The 16,190-nt window shown below is 46.5% G+C and overlaps 1 protein-coding gene across 1 annotated transcript in view; it reads left to right on the top strand.

Moving 5' to 3' along the window:
- Positions 1-16,190, top strand: part of SUPT6H (SPT6 homolog, histone chaperone and transcription elongation factor) — a 1,180,384-nt gene that overhangs the window by 928,630 nt on the left and 235,564 nt on the right. The window contains exons 29-30 of the mRNA XM_078680107.1: positions 3,842-4,037; positions 4,117-4,355. Of these exons, the coding sequence (XP_078536233.1) occupies positions 3,842-4,037; positions 4,117-4,355 (435 nt within the window). The remainder of the gene's footprint in view (positions 1-3,841; positions 4,038-4,116; positions 4,356-16,190) is intronic.

The following is a 16,190-nucleotide window of genomic DNA, read 5'->3' as shown; positions in this document are numbered from 1 at the left end:
TATCTAGGGTTAGGGTTGTCCCCTTTCAGGGCCCTAGTTTCAATGGCACCAGTGTTGGTTTTTTAACATGGCACTGCGTTTCTGGCGCGGAAAAGCTGTGTCTAAGAACTGACGTCAGCACGCGGAGGCGGCGTCTAAGTACTCCGACGACGTCATCATGGCGCCCACGACGCCGACACCGGACGCGGAGCCGCAGGCGACGCCTACCGACGCGCAAGGGTACTGCTACGCAAAAATTTCCGGATCCAGTCTGACGCCTGGGGATATTCTAAGGTAAGGAATCTAATACTAACTAATGTCTCTTACAGATATATCGTTACACAAGTAGTAACTTGTGCTTTCGGTTCAGTGCTGGGCTGAAAGGTACAGCACTGGCTTCTCTCCTGATAACAGGTGAGTAAATCGGAATTCGTTATTCGGCTGATTTTAGATGAATATTTTAAAGTTCCAAAACTCTACACTTGGAAGAATTTCCAAGTGAAACCAGTCAATGTTAACCTATGTAAGCAAAATGAGTGATCGGCTTTTAGGTAAGTACTCGACTGGTAGAGTTAAGGTTCTGGGCATAGACTCAGGGGTCTCCCAGGGTTGGAAAGGTACAACTGTTGCACCCTCAGCGGCACAGGGGCAGCCGGGTGCAGAGAGAGTGGGCCCAATGCAATCCTATGGGAGGGTAGGGGACCTTCGGTTGGTGGCTGCAAGCAAGCAGGCCACGTGGCTGTGGGAGCTGAGCTCCTGGTCACTTACACAGGGAAAGTGGGGAAGTAAAGTAGAGTAGTTGCTGCACTTCCACCGGCACTCGGGCGGCTGGGCGCAGGGTGCTTTTGAGCTGTCGGGCTCTCAATGTTAATCAATGGGAGAGTTAAAAAGTGAACAAAGGCTGCAGACTCTGGGACGGAGATTCTTCATGTGCGACCACTACTTCGAGAGGTAAGTTGGGATCTTGGAGAAGAGGTCGGTACCCCAAAGGAAGGCACAGGAGGGCGCAGGGCGCCGGGTGCAGGGGTGTCTTTTGGTGTCGGGAAATCTTACCCTCAGCTGGTCGCGGTTGGAGGGGTCCCTGGTTCTGAGGCTGCAGGCGTTGTCTCGTTCATCGAAGAGGGTCTTTGGGTACTGGACTCCGGGTCACAGTCGCCGGGGGGACGTCCTCGTGGTCTTTGTTCACTCGAGCACAGGCCGGGCTCGGCGGGTGCAGAGTGGGCTGGATTTGCGGTTCCTGGCTGGCACCAAGGGTATTGCTGTATGAGCAGAACCACTGTTCGTGGAAGTCCCAGTCTTTTTAGAGGTTCAAGGCCGGCAGGTTCTTCGAGGTTATCGAGGTTGCTGTCCGCAGGAGACGCCCGGGTTTTACAGGAGCAGGTTCTCAAGGATCAACAGGCCTGTAGGGTTCTGGGGCCAAGTTAGTTGGTATTGTCCTCTTGTTAGCAACTGCACGGCAGGACTTCTTGTTTATTGTTAGTGTTGCAATCGGGATCTGAGGAAGGAAGGTTCAGGGTGCCCCTAAATACTAATTTTAGGGGCGTTACTGGTAGGGCAAGGGCAGGGACCAATGGGTCCCTGTCCTGGGGTGAATACACCCCCTATCCTGCTCCTCTCCTGTGGGAGGGGAGCAGGAGCCTATCTCTGATTGGGCAGGGCTCCCCATTCTCAAGATGGCGAGAGCCCGGAGATGTGCTTCACCTCGCCTCCCCCGCCTGAGGGGTGGTGTTGGCAGAGACTGGCACACCCCCTTTCCTTCCTTCGAGTTTCCCGCCAGAGTGGGGGTCAGAACTGGTGGGGGCCAGTTGCTGAGTACAGCAAGTGGCCTGGAGAAGCTCACAAAAGGCAGCATGCCTTTGAAGCTTCCCCTGCCCCTCCTATGGAAGGAGACTTAGCACCTCGCCCAGGATGTGCATTGTTGAAGGCCCAGGAGAGTGCCGGCTCTCCACCCAGGCATCCAGCAACATGTCTCCTCTGTGGCAGCCTCTCAGACCAGACGTGGATTGTAGGTTAGGTTCAGGGATGCAACTCTAAGTTGCCCTCTGTAGTGCATTGGACATTAAATCCCACACTGGCATCAGTGTGGGTTTAATGTGCTGAGAAATTTGATATCAAACTTCTCAGTCTTTAGTGTAGCCATCATGGTGCTGTGGAGTTCGTAATGACAACCTCCCAGCACTGTATACTCTTAATGACATCACTGCACTTACAGTGTCCAGAAATGGCCCTGGGTACTGTAGGGGCACAGGGCTCATGCACCTGTGCCCACCCCACTGTCATAGTGCACCCAGCAAGAGGGGTGTCTGATGTATGCCCGGGCAGTGTGTTTGTGGGCATGACAAACAGGGATGTGTGCCATGTCGACTCTCTGTTTAGTTCTGGACCAGGACACTCAGCCTGCAAAGGCTGTGTGTGTGTGTCAGGGTGCAGGGCCCCTAAGGGTGGCACAATAAGTGCTGCAGCCCTTAGGGTCTTCTCTGGTCACAATGCCCTGGGTACCTAGGGTACCATTTACCGGGGGCTGACAGGTGGCCAGAGATGCCAATTGGGTTTATGCTTTAGTACAGTTTTAGGGAAGGACCACAGGCCCTGGGCACCGGATTGGCAGTAGCCCAGGGCACATCAAGTCAAATTGCATGAGACATCTAGCAAAAGGGGGGAGGGGGATTACTGCAACAGAAACCCACTTCTTTACACAGGCTTAAACTTGAGCAATATTTTGGAGGTGTTTTGAGGGCCCAGCGTAGTTCTTTTTACCCGATCGTCCCTACCCTTGTGGTTTATAATTGCCAGGCCCTGGGCGCCTCTTTGTAAGGTGGAGTACTGTGGAGTCATTTAGATACCAGGGTCCAAGAGCTAGTAGAAATCGATTCATAAGGAGCCTAAGCAACCTTCCAGGTCTAAGGTGTGTTAACGATGTAGTGGGTTTGAATCTGTTGCGGAGGTTATGGAGAACCCCCAATATCATATCCGTCCATAGGGCTATCGAAGAGGTAATGGGACCGACTGTTGCTATTAATATCCCTTGGCTTAGGATGGGTCAGTATTGGTTGAGGCAGAGAATCTCTGGTGTTCACCAGTAGTTGAAATATCAGTGCCAAAGCACAAATTAAAAGCTGCCTATTGTAATTATACTGACCATCTCATCTTAAGATCACCTAGGCTGGTTCTCTTGCTGCTTCATTCCTAGAGTTTGAAGACGACTACGGCGTGGAACCATTTTTGGTTGAGGGTGAAACCCCCCTTTGCAATTTCATTATACATAAAATTTTGCATATGAATTCTGCCATCCGCTCCTTTTCAGCTGCATTGAATCATGTTAACCATGACCCCATGAGAACATTCCCCTTCTGTCTCTGGATGGTACAAAGAGCAGTGCATTTTGTACTCATCTGCCAAATCTGTCAGAGCTATAGGAAAAAGTAGATGTTACCAGTTTGTCGCAATCCTATACTTAGGAACTATAGGGTAGCGTATAGAATCCTAAGAAGCAACATTAGACAAAATTCACTCTATGCTATTTCAAGGTTTCTAATGTCTATGTGAAGTCTCAGACAGAAGTTGTCCACTTGATGGATTGGGGTTTTCATTCCTGCTGCTAGATTTTAACTTTTTATATCTGTATTTTAACTCCTTTTATTAGACAAACATTTATTATTCAACTTCTTTTAATTGCATGCACTGGCTAGGATCTGCATGTGAATTTTCAAGTATGATTGATGTTTTACTGCTGAAATGTTTTTATGTATTGTGTTCTTTTATGGCCGTTTGAGCTGAAATAAAGATCAAATTATAATATAGGGGAATTCCTTTTCCATAAGTGTTGTTTTCCTATCTCTAAGTGCTGCCTATGCTTCTCTAGGTTGGCATGACTATCCACTGTCGGATTATGAAGATTGACATTGAGAAATTCAGTGTGGACATGACCTGCAGGACATCAGACTTGATGGATAAGAACAACGAGTGGAAGTTACCAAAGGACACCTACTACGACTTTGATTCTGAGTCAGCTGATCAGAAAAAGGAGGAGGAGTTAAAGAAGAAGCAGTTGCGTACCAGTGAGTGCTATCCCCTTCCTGGCATCTCCTTCTGCCATGCAGCACCAGCAGAACAATTAAATGTGTTTCTCTCCCACAGCTTACATCAAGAGGGTGATTGCGCACCCCTCTTTTCATAATATCAACTTTAAGCAGGCTGAGAAGATGATGGAGTCCATGGACCAAGGAGATGTCATCATCCGGCCCAGCAGCAAAGGGGAAAATCATCTGACTGTTACTTGGAAAATAAATGAGGGAATTTACCAACACGTCGACGTGCGTGAGGAAGGAAAGGAGAATGCCTTCAGCTTGGGCTCTACACTTTGGATCAATACTGAGGTACATATGGGTTTACTAAGAGTAGTCTCCAAGTGTTTGCCCAGTTTTAGGATTACATTTTTTTAATCTAATAGTTAGTTAGTAATTCCACAAAAATGTTCTGCTGACTGCAACTTTAATTGACATTATCACTGGAACCGTAAGGGCTAGGAACTTGGTTCAAACTGTTCTGGATTCAGGATGAGCTATTCAGGCACTAAGACAAATTATGTCTTGTTCCCACTTGAGCAGCTTTGCACACTATATGGGCACAGTTTGCGCAACCTCACCCATCTTAATTCCTGAAAGCACTGGAGCAGCTTCTTGACCTGCTTGAAGATCTTTCTTTACCTGAGCTCCTTTGTGGGGGTTAGTGTGCAGATCTTTGGCAGTCTTTATTCCTTGTGATGTACTGACAACAGTCCTCTTCTCAGCTCGGCCTTGTCATGTCTTCCTGTGGATCAGATCACTCCTCCTGCAATGCATAGTCCAGCTTCTCAGGCAGGCACAATAGTCTTCCTTTCGTATCATCAGGTCAGTGAGCAAGGTAGTTTGTAGAATTCCAAGGGTTAAGCCAATTCTGGAGCCAGCATACCACACAGGTATTTTGTTTCAGCAGTTTAATCTTTTATGGATGAACGTTATTCATTAGATGTCCAAGTGACAAAAAGAAACCAAGCACTGACTAAAGAGCTAGTACCTATCTACTTGTAATAGCCGAACGAGTCAGAAAGGATCTCTTTTTTATTTTTTTTATTCCCCAGGTGCCTCAATCCTGGGAAGCCTTCAAAATCCTTCTCCCAGCCCCTGCTATTACAGACACAATTTACAGTCTTAGTGGCCTGGTGTCCATAATGTTATCTGTTTGGTCTGGCTGAGGTGTTTTATGAATTGCTGTCCGTGTGGACCACCATTGTCGGGAGGAGGTGGGGGATACCTGCATGAAGACAAAAGTGCTTGGCTGGCTACTCAAATAGCTGTGTACACAAATAGGACACAGGGAGGGGGCAAAGGAGTGCATTTGTACAGGCTGGGATGTTGCAGATGGATTTTACAAGCCCAGCACAAAGAGACTGCCTTGTGAAGCACATCCATATTGTATTCTAGTAATCCATGGCACGTGGGTAGTAGTCCTAGTGTTCTGAAAGGCAGTCTGCATTTCCATGTATCATCCACTGCTTGTGCGCCATAGTAAATTCCGATCCCTGAAGTACCATGAACGTTTTTAGGCATCAGCTACTGAAGTGTATGTGTTCTTTCTGGACCACAAACATTGTCCCAAACAAGTAAGGCCTGAGGTGCCTTAAATGTCGTACAATGGCAAAGCATTCTTAATAGGGGCCCTGTTCTGTCCCTGGAGAGTTGCCACTGGCTTATGAAGACTACCCTTTGAGCTGAACGAAACTGCACAAACTGCCTTGTTAGAAGCATCCATCTGGAAGATGAAAGGCTGATTATAGTCGAAAGGCTTAACAAGAGGTTTCTAAGAAATTGCCTGCTTCAGGTCTTGAAAGACATTCTGGCGCATTTTAGTCCAGATAACTGTCTTAATTTTGTGAGGTTCAGGGCTGTTGATTGAAAACTATAGTTAGCCACACATTTTTGCTAGTTTGCAGTGAGGCACAAGAAGGCTCTTGCTTGGTCTTGAGAATCTCACAGACCCATTCAGGCAGAACCTGTGCCTTCGCTTCCAGCGGTTGAATCTGTATACAACCTACTAAGTGCCCTAAGGATGCCATAGAGAACTTTCCAGTCTGCCAATTAGTTATCCTGATGGTCATTTGGCCATCTGTATCATAGCTGGCACTCCTTGAACACCTACCAAGTGTTTTTCTAGGATATTGGGAAAACAGAAGTGTTATCCATGTACACAAAATGACTTGAATCCTTTCAGCACAGGACTCATCAGTATCTGCAATGTAGCTGTGGCATTGTTTAGAGAGTTATTCATGCACCAATAGATTGGTAGATGTCCTGTGGCACAAAGTGTGCATGTGTCAGTGCAAAACCTTGCTCCAGTGAATCTAGAAGCAAACATAAAAAGCATAAATGTATTCAATATGAAAAGTCCTGCTGTTGACGCATGAGCAAGTATGCGAAACAATCCTAATTTTTAAATTCTTAAGTTTAAAATCTCATTCTGTTACGTTCTGAGACCTGTGCTTTGTATCTGGCAGACATGAAAGATTAAAATGTTTCCACAGCAACTTTGAAAAAGTTTAAAATAGAAATTGTTAGCAAGTTAAAGTCATAATGAAGGTCGCGACATTGAAGGTATTCATTACTGGTATGCCTTACCTCAGGATAGTGTGTGCCATGTTATAATAGTAAACTATTGAGATGTGTAAAAGTAAACTGCATTTGAAAAATGCATATTAGAGCTGCAGTTACAAGCTCATCTTTGTCTGTATTGTCTGCCTTCCTCCTCCTCCTCCTCCACCAGGCTCTTGTGCTTTCTGAAAGATGATGTCAAGAAGTTCTTGTAAAGGATGAAAGAATCTAAGTTTGCTTGTTCTTCACCAAGAACTCAAAAGGCATGAAGAGGGTTATGGAAAATCTTAGGGATGTGGAGAGGAAACTCCCTCTACCCCCGCTCTTTCCTCCATCTCTAAGAAGCCCCTGCGGCAGAGATCCTGGGAGAGGTGTCCCAAGAAGAAATTAAATCCGACCTGGTTGACGTTGAGGCCCATGACAACGAAGGAACTAGTCAGTCTCAACTTACTAGCTGTCAAGACAAGGCTGTCAATGTGGAATAGTGTCTAGGCCAGAAAGGGTTATCCTTTTCCCTGAATGAGACCGTAGGTTGAAGAATAAAAGGGTTACTTCAAAACATAAAAATAAAATAGAGTTTTATATAGTGCAAACTAGACCTGAGGTATCAGAGCGCTTTACATGAGCATCAGTTTTGTTACAGATAGACACATTAATTTTTTTTTTATTTTTTTAGAGGAACGGGGAGATTAAGTTATTTGCCCTGAATCACAGGATATTGTGTCGTTGCCGAGACTCGAACCTGGTTCCCCAGCTTCGAGGTTGACCTTTTTAGCCATAAGGCTACATCCTCTCCCACTTACCTGCTGTAATAATCTTTCTGGTTTATACTCTACCTACCTGCAGATTCCTCACCTGCAAGGGTGGTGGGGGGGGGGGGGGGGAGCACTTCTGAATCCAGGTAATAGTATTTGGTAAAGGAGTGTAGGGACACCTATGTTATGGGTGGGGGCGGGGAGAGACTGTGCAGATGTGGTATATTTAGTTCTGGTTGAATAGGCTCTGGTTTTGTCTGGGAAGTCCTTCTTGGCCAAAGCGTGGTGGAATTAATTAAGGCTCCCGGTTTTCTATTTTTACAGATAAATACAGACTGAAAACCATTTTTTTTCCTGTCTGTATTTATTTTTAAATGTTGATAAAAACAGAAATTGGGTTATTTAACGATTCTGACTGCTGTCAATCATGACTGCCAGGTCAAAAGCTTTGCGGATTGAAAGGCAAAGGATTAAACATATAAAGTGACAGCAGTAGATTTGCAAAACATTGATACTAAAATGTGCAAGTTTTCTTATAAGTGCGTAGTTTATCATCTGGGTGTCTATATATCATTGAAACATCAATCATGACTGCCAGGTCAAAAGCTTTGCGGATTGAAAGGCAAGGGATTAAACATATAAAGTGACAGCAGTAGATTTGCAAAACATTGATACTAAAATGTGCAAGTTTTCTTATAAGTGCGTAGTTTATCATCTGGGTGTCTATATATCATTGAAACCTGTCAGGCGTTCAGGCATGAGTGTACATTAACTGGTTGACCTCACACTAGGATAATATCGAACTTATAATTCGGTCCTTTATCCTATATTTTTTATCCTTGTCCATTTGGCAAAGCGAATAAATTCCCTTTTTGACTCAATTGTGACTTTTTTAATCTTACACTCTTATTCACTTCCCATTCACAAAAAAACAGCTTCGCAGTAACCTGGCGTTGCAGCACACCAGGGTGGCACTCGCCCACTCCTGGTGGGGCCTGATGATGAAGCATGTCACCGACCAGGTCGGTGAGTGAGGGCTTTAAAATTAACCTATAAAGGTTTCCTTCGTAAGCAACTTAGACTATGTGCTAGACTACTTGTTTGCTCCATTTGTAGTCATTCTTAGTAGTGACGCTCCTCTGTTGTTCTATTGCATCTCAACCTGAGGGGAATAGGAGCGTTTCTCATTTCCCTTACTCTCTCTCTTGTTACAAGGTAAATGCATAAATATACACATTTCAGCTTCATTTTTTCACAAAACCTAAAATAAATATTGATAAATACAGGTAAAATCAGCAACAAATAAATATGGATATATATACAGATGGAAATGAAAAAAATATAAATACCATAAAACCAGGAGCCCTAGTATTAGTGCAGGGGATGATCCATCTCAGAGTTATTTTCTGCATGGCTTTTACCTTTTTCAGCACCACAGTGTCCAACGAAGATATGGTCATCCAGTTGAACCTCCTTGGTGAGGTCCAGATAGAAGTTGACCGCCTGCCTAGGATTCTAACGATGCAACTTCTCCTCCTTCTCCCTATTGGGATGGGGTGGAGGGTAAAAGGTCTGAAGGGTGATGAACTGACGAATGTGAAAAGGGTGGGGGTCACCACTTTTGAAAGGAAAGCATCTTTGGTTTGAAGCTTGAATCTTTTCTAGATTCACATGCTTTGCATTATTCGGCCATCATGTGGTCATTAGTAGTCCCTTTTCTAGTTTTAGTTTTTCATCAACGGTTCCACCATTTGGTGTCTTATCCTGCCTCCTCTGCCGGCATACCCCCTGCTCAGAAGCTCCCATTTGTGTTCACCATCTTTAGAGTCTTTTTTCCCTACCATTGGGTTTGAATGCTTTGGTGAGGGCTCTCCAAGTCGGGAAAAGAGTATAATTTAGACGAACTTCATCGAAGAAACTCTGAAGATGATCGAATAAAGGTACCGGGGAAGATTCCTCTTATCAAGTGAGTTTTTCCAAAGACATTTAGAGAATGCCCAGACAGGGGGCTCTTTGTTCTGCATGACGGAGAAGACTACAGTTCAGTTCTGCTCAAAATGCAATCATCAATTGTTGTAGAAAGACCAACATATCAGGTGTGTAACCTCTGTCTTCCACTGACCATCGGAGTGATGACTGCAAATTATGTGCGGGGTTCAAGTCGAAGACGTTGAAAGCAATAGAGAAGCAGAGACAGGCACACTACGACATGCAGGAACAGAGGCAAACCCCATCTTTAAGAGACCTGAGTCTGTCGAAAACGAAGCAGAATGTGCAGCGTGAGAAGCTTTAGACACCACACTGCCAATAGAATAAGTCAAAGGAGAATCACTCAAGATGAAAGAAAAGAGACAACAGGTAACACTTAAAAAACAGTAGTTGTCAGTCTCAAAAATCAGACTCAAAAGTACAAAAGGGAGTCTTAACGGTTGAAAAATCACCAAGCGAAGGCAGATCTAAAGACAAAGACCCCCCCCCCCTCTGATCCCTCAACCGGGACACCGCAGGAGAGAAGTCTCTTGAAAAGACTACTACGTCGAAAGACGTTAGACGTCGAGACTTTGAAAAAAGAGAGTTCAGGAGTATCCATAGAGCTCTACGATCGACACATCATTGAAAGATTCCTCAACGTTAAAAAGAAAATCAACGCAGGTGCTTGAGCCTGATGAATGCTCAGCGAACATTGAGAGGAAGAAGATGCAACTTGAGGCAGAGATGGCAGCTTTGATTCAAAAGAAGAAGGACTTTGACACTTCCCTTTGGGAATTCCAAAATCTACAAAAAGCTTTGATGCCGAAAGAGCAAGGCGAAAAGGAAGTTGAGGAACTGGACCCTCCCATGACACCAGAGCCTCGGGAAGAAGAGCAGTAGTCCTTCTATGAGGAGAAGGAGCAGGGTGGCTTAGAAGTGTTTCAGGGATCAGAGGATTCTGTATGTGCTGAGACGCAATGGCATGAACTTAAAGCAGGTTCCCCTGAAGTAGGCCTGGGCGGTAATTTCCATTCCGCTCGCGGAATTTGGGTAATTTTGCATTCCGCGGAGAACGCAAAATTGCCCAGAATTCTGCGCTCCGTGACTTCGCGTAATTTTTTGCTTGTTCGGGTTCTCAAAGTGCGTGTTTGCGAGATATTTTCCCTCGAGCACGCAAACAACGATTGCGAATAGGAAAAAGAATTGCAAACAAGCAATTCCGCGTGTTCGCAGAGATTTTTTACCATTTCGCGGAGATTTGCGTAATGCAAATATGCAAATTCCGCCCACCCCTACCCTGAAGAAGGGATTGATTGATATCCATCGAAGACTTTGCCCCCAGATGATATTGCTATGTACAGCCAGATCATCAAGAAAGCTACTGAGAAACATGTAGTTTAGGTAGAAGAGGAGAAAACAACCATGCTTTCTCCTAGAGATTCTAATTCCATCACAAACCAGGAATCCCTTCCTCCCAGTGCTACCCAGTGTTGTGAGTTAAGGAAGGGAAGCTTTTAAAGAGTGTGCAAAGCTGTGACACCGAGGGCTGAGAAAAAGTTTAAACATTCATCAATAGACCCTTCATACGTAAAGCGAATGGTGCCTGCAGAGTCAATCATTACTTCCACAGCAAAATAGGGAGCCAATATTCCATCAACTTCAGGGCCACCCCCAGACAAGAAAAGTAAGAAAATGTCTCAAATGGGTGGGAATTTTGAGAGGAGCGCAGCCAATCCATGGCAATTAGCAACCTCCAACCCCCTCCTCAACAAGTACGTGTACCAACCTTGGGAGGAAATGGTGGAACTCATGAGGTATCTACCAGACCAATACAAAAAGAGAGGCAAGCGTAGCTGAAGAAGGCAAGAACATTCCTAACATATGCCTCAAATTGGCATTCGTTCCAGCAGACACCATAAGTCGTCAAATGATGGCGGGAACAACCTCAAGACGCCGCTCTTGGTTTTCAATCTCAGGATTCAAGTCAGAGGTGCAGGCAAACATTATAAACTCACCTTTCAATTATAAACTGCTTTTTGGAGGCACAGTGGATGAAACTCTGCAACAGCTTAAAAAAGATGAAACCGCAAAATCCATGGGGGCATTGCAATTTAGGGGTAGCATGCGGCGAGGTACTACACCATCACACAGACCTACCGTAAGAGGTAGTTTCCTTAGTAGTACATTTCATCAGGGCTTTCAGAGTAGCAGGCAATCACCAGTTCCTTCACAGCACTGGCAATGTCGGGTGCAAGGGCGCTGGTCCTTTCATGGATGATCACGTGGAAGGGGACTGCGTCACAGAGGAGGTACAACACCCTCAAATAAGTCATTTGGCCAAACCAAAAGAGGAAACCTCTCACTCACAGCACTAGTGAGAGGCAGAATTAAAGACTTCCTTTAAGAGTGGATAAAAATTACATCAAACAATTGGATAATAAATGTCGTAAAATGTGGCTATTGTAGCGGGAATTCCGTTCTCCTACAGAACTGTGCATAGAGATTTGGAACCTCAGTGAATTAGGATGACCCAAAACTCACCTCAGTACCCAAAATCCCCTTACCAAGCTAGCTACAGTGTCTCATTGGTCATAACAAATTCCCAATGTTTAGACAAACCAGAACATGAACTTACAATACCTCAGGTCACGTGGAACACATGAGCACTCTTTCGTTATACAATCATTGCAAACCAGAACGTGGAGTAAATGAGGACACGTGCACATTTGAAATATTTATTTACTAATGCCGTTTTCTCAAACGCAGTATCTTAGATAGTACAAGGAAACATATTATCAGAAGCAAAGTTATCAGCATAGTTACTAGTCCATAGAAAGCAAAAGGTGACAGCATGCTAAAATGATGTAATGAATAGGAGTTAACAACACCTAATTCTCACCCTCCCTAACTAGCATAGGATATTATATCTATGAAGGTCTCTTTGGGTTTTAGCAGGGCGGGCCCATACCTCAAGGTGTCAGAGGATCACATCATCTTCCACCAGCTCTCTGCATCCGAAGCACCATCAAGTGTCTCTCGTGTGCTCTAAGCAAAGCAATATAAAACGCGCGTAAAGCCGGATTTTGGCAGCAGCTGCATTCATGTTATGTCTAGTAAGGTGCGAAGATCAGACCTCACAACAACACTGTGTCGAGTTATCCTTGGAGGCTTCAGCACTCACTGTGCAGACATATTTTACCAAGCAAAGCTGATATCAGAGCAAGAACATATTATTCTCATTTAAATCACAACGCTCTTCTAGGTTGAAAGCTAAAATAACAATTATGTGTCGTGTGCAAAAAGCAGCAAAAGAATAAAATTAAACTTTTAATATGCTCATGCTAACTTAACACGGTATATAGGTAAGCAGTAACTATATGACACTATTGACCAGAACTGACCAAGACACTACCAGCAATTGCACCAAAGAAAAAGGTCCATTCAATTGAGAAAACATAATTTCTACTCAAGGAAGTTGAGAAATTACTGGACAAGAGTTCAGCAGAAAAGGTTCCCAGAGAAGAGATCAAGCAAGGAAATTAGTCAACATATTTTGTAATCCCAAAGGTAAACGGATCTCCATGCCCTATTATTGACCTTTGATTCATAAACAAGTTTATAAAGACCCAAAGATTCAAGATGACATTACAAGAGATCAAACCGCAATTGCAAAAAAGGGGATTACATGGCAGCTGTAGATCTAAAAGATGCTTGCTTCCACATCCCAATGAATCAAAGACATAAGAAGTACTTGTGATTCGTAGTGAACAAGAATCCCTATTGGTTCAAAGTGCTGGCCTTCGGGATAAAATCCGCTTCGCGAGTGTATACAAAGTGTTTAGCAGCAGTAGCAGCACACTTGAGAAGACGGGGGATACAGGTTTATCCCTACTTGCTAAGTGAGAGCAAACTCCTTCAGAAAATGCAAGGCACATATACAAGAGGTGATGAGAACTTTGTTCACTCTAGGATTCTCTATAAATATAGAAAAATCCTCTTCAAATCCAGAACAAGAAAAACTGTTCCTAGGAGCAAAAATCAATTCAATAATAAAGAAAGCATATCACAGCGAAAAGATAAGTGTCAATACTTCAAGAAACTTGCCTCTATCTGAAATGGCAAGCTCTGACAGGACTGTGGGTAAAATGTTGGGGAAAGTGGCCACATGCATCTCTTGATTCCTTATGTAAGATTACATATGAGACCAATTCAGGAATAGCTACATTACCAGTGGTCACAAGCGACCGAGTTAGGAAGATCTGATAGAGACTACTAGCCACAGATTCCTTCACGTAGAATTAGCCCCAGGCGTGAGACTGGATCCGGAAACTTTTTGCCACAGCATCCATGCGCGCCGGGGGCTGGGCGGCATCACGCGACTCCGCCCAGGCATCGTCCGCGCGTGTGACGTCCGCAAGGTCACATAAGCCCAACCCCGACTCGCCTACGTCAGTTTTTTCCTTTTCCGTGTGCAACGCGGATCCGATCTTGCTACGGGCCTGTTTTGGGCCCCTTTTTTCTTCACCATTGTCTTTTCTCTTGGTGGAACAGTGTGCGAACGTCGTGTGGGTGTCTTATGTCGGAGACGGACCCCTACCTCATTTGTATGTGGTGTTTAGGGGAGGATCACGGCACCACTGATTGTGAGGCGTGCCAACGGTTGAAGCCGAAGTCGTGGCGGGAGCGCCGGATAAAACTATTCTTGGCGCGTCTCTCCAGGTCGACTTCCTCCCCTCGATCAACCTGGGCAGACTGCTTCAGATACAGACGTGGTCGTTGTTCTCGTCCTTCTCCGATGTCGCGAGAGCGTTGCTCCCCGGTGGGTAAGTGTGGCAGTTTGTCCCCAGGGCCTTGTGTTCGGCCTGCCAGGGGTGTGGACTCTCCACGGGTGATGCGGCCCCACGTGTCTGCCTCCAATCCACCGTTTCCTGGTGCTGGGGCGTTGAGAGTCCAGATGGAGACATACTCGGCGGCTTTGTGGGCCTCGCTGGCGTCTCCTGCTCCTTCCCTTCCTGGGGCGTCAGTGGATCCCTTGCCTTGCGCGGGGCCCTCCGCGGTGCCGCCGGTGGCTCCGGCCCCTGCGCCGACTGTTTCGGATCCAGGTTTGGAGAATGTGGTGCTGTTGGGGTGCAGCCCTTCTGGGGTCCCTCCTTCAGGCCACGGCGCCTCTGCCTCGCCGCAAACTCCCGTGGGAGTCCCTGTGGTGTCGCGGGAGGTCGCCGGGGCTCGGGTCGCATCTCCGAACCCCGCTCGGCCCTCTGGACAGACGAAAGCCTCGTCCACTGTTGAGCTGACGCTGCCACGGCGCCGGTGCTCGGTGACCTCTCCTCTCCCGCTCTGGGTCGAGGCGGGGTGGGGGAAACCCTCGTCCCCCTCCGGGCCCCTCTCGTCTCAACGGAGGCCGAGTCTGCGTCGTTCCGGCAGCGCCCCTTGGCCACATAGGCTCCGGCTCCTCTCTGGTCCCTTGCACGGTGTGACTTGGTGAAACCCTATCCAGTCTCTCCTTTGGCACCGGATGGTACTGGCGTCCTGCCTCAGGGTGGGGACTCTATGGCTCCACACAGAGGTTGTGCCGCGGAATCGTCTTCGGACGCTCCCTCTTCTCCATAGGCTGGCTACATATTGGTGTCCTCTTCCCCGGAGACTGGCCGTCGTGTGGTGTCTTTTTCACCAGCGTCGTTGAAGGGTGGCTCCCCGCCTTTTCTGATGCCGAGGTGTTCATCGGAGGAGCGGCAGGTCCCTCATTCTTCGGTACCTTCTGGCTTCCAGGTCTGGCCCTTGCCCGTCCTGCTTAGTTTCGGGGACGGCCGCCTTAGTTTGCAGCCGCCACCCACGGAAGAGCTGCTTTCTTCTACGCGGGGCCCTACGGAGGCGGGTGCAGCCTTCGCTCATGCGGTGTCCACGGCTGTGGGCATTCTACGCATGGGTGACCCGATTGCTAATTTTCCGGCGGACCATCTCTTGGAGGTTCTCCACCAGGGCTCTAGTGGGAGGGAGATCTTGCTTCCCTTTGAGGGTTCGCTCCTTTCTTCCCTCACGGGGGCTTGGAGGCGTCCCGCCTTGTGGAATCCGGTGCCTCATCCCCTTCTGCACGATACCTCGCAGCGCCACGTGACCTAGTGTGCCTTTCCCTCCACCCCTCGGGCCACAGAGTTCGCCATGTTCAAACCAGACTTAATATGTCTGGTGGCATTCTGGCCATCATAAACAATTTCTTGGAAATGTACCGTCATGTCATCCGGAACATGAGGCCCCACCATTTGCGCCCTATTTTACAAGGTATGGGGATAGCGTGCAAGGAGGCAATGGGCGTTGATGGAATCCAGAGCCAAGCTAACCACTGTTTAGGCCTTCTTTCCCCAAATCTTCAGACACTTGGATTCCCTGTCGGAAAGGTACTTGGGGAAATGTCCCCCTGATTGAACTGATGAGAAGGAAGCATCTATCATCAGACTCTCAGATGAAGGATGTACACTGTAGCTGGTCAATACTGGCGTACCACTAGTCTGTTGACCAGCAGGCTGAAGATTGCTTCTCCTGTGCAGTGACTGGTGGCTTAGTAATGCATCCACTGTAGGGACCTGTGTTTGACCTTATAGTCACAGATTCAAATCCCAGCGGGTCTACTCACACTTTCATTCTTCTGAGGTTGATAAAATGAGTACCATTGAGTTGGGTAACAATAAATATCTGTTATTCAATGCCAGGATACCCTTCTGGATGAAAGTGCACCTTACAAATACACTTTATATCATGTCATAACTGGATCCAGTATGGTGTTATTAAAGGAGAGTAGTGACTCTGACGTTGATGCTGATGGCAAAAGGACCTCAATGAAGAAGTTTGTCTTGACATCCAT

The sequence above is a fragment of the Lissotriton helveticus genome, chromosome 3_1 (assembly GCF_964261635.1).
Source record: "Lissotriton helveticus chromosome 3_1, aLisHel1.1, whole genome shotgun sequence".
In the NCBI taxonomy this organism is placed as follows: domain Eukaryota; kingdom Metazoa; phylum Chordata; class Amphibia; order Caudata; family Salamandridae; genus Lissotriton; species Lissotriton helveticus.
This window is presented reverse-complemented; position numbering and strand designations above follow the sequence as displayed.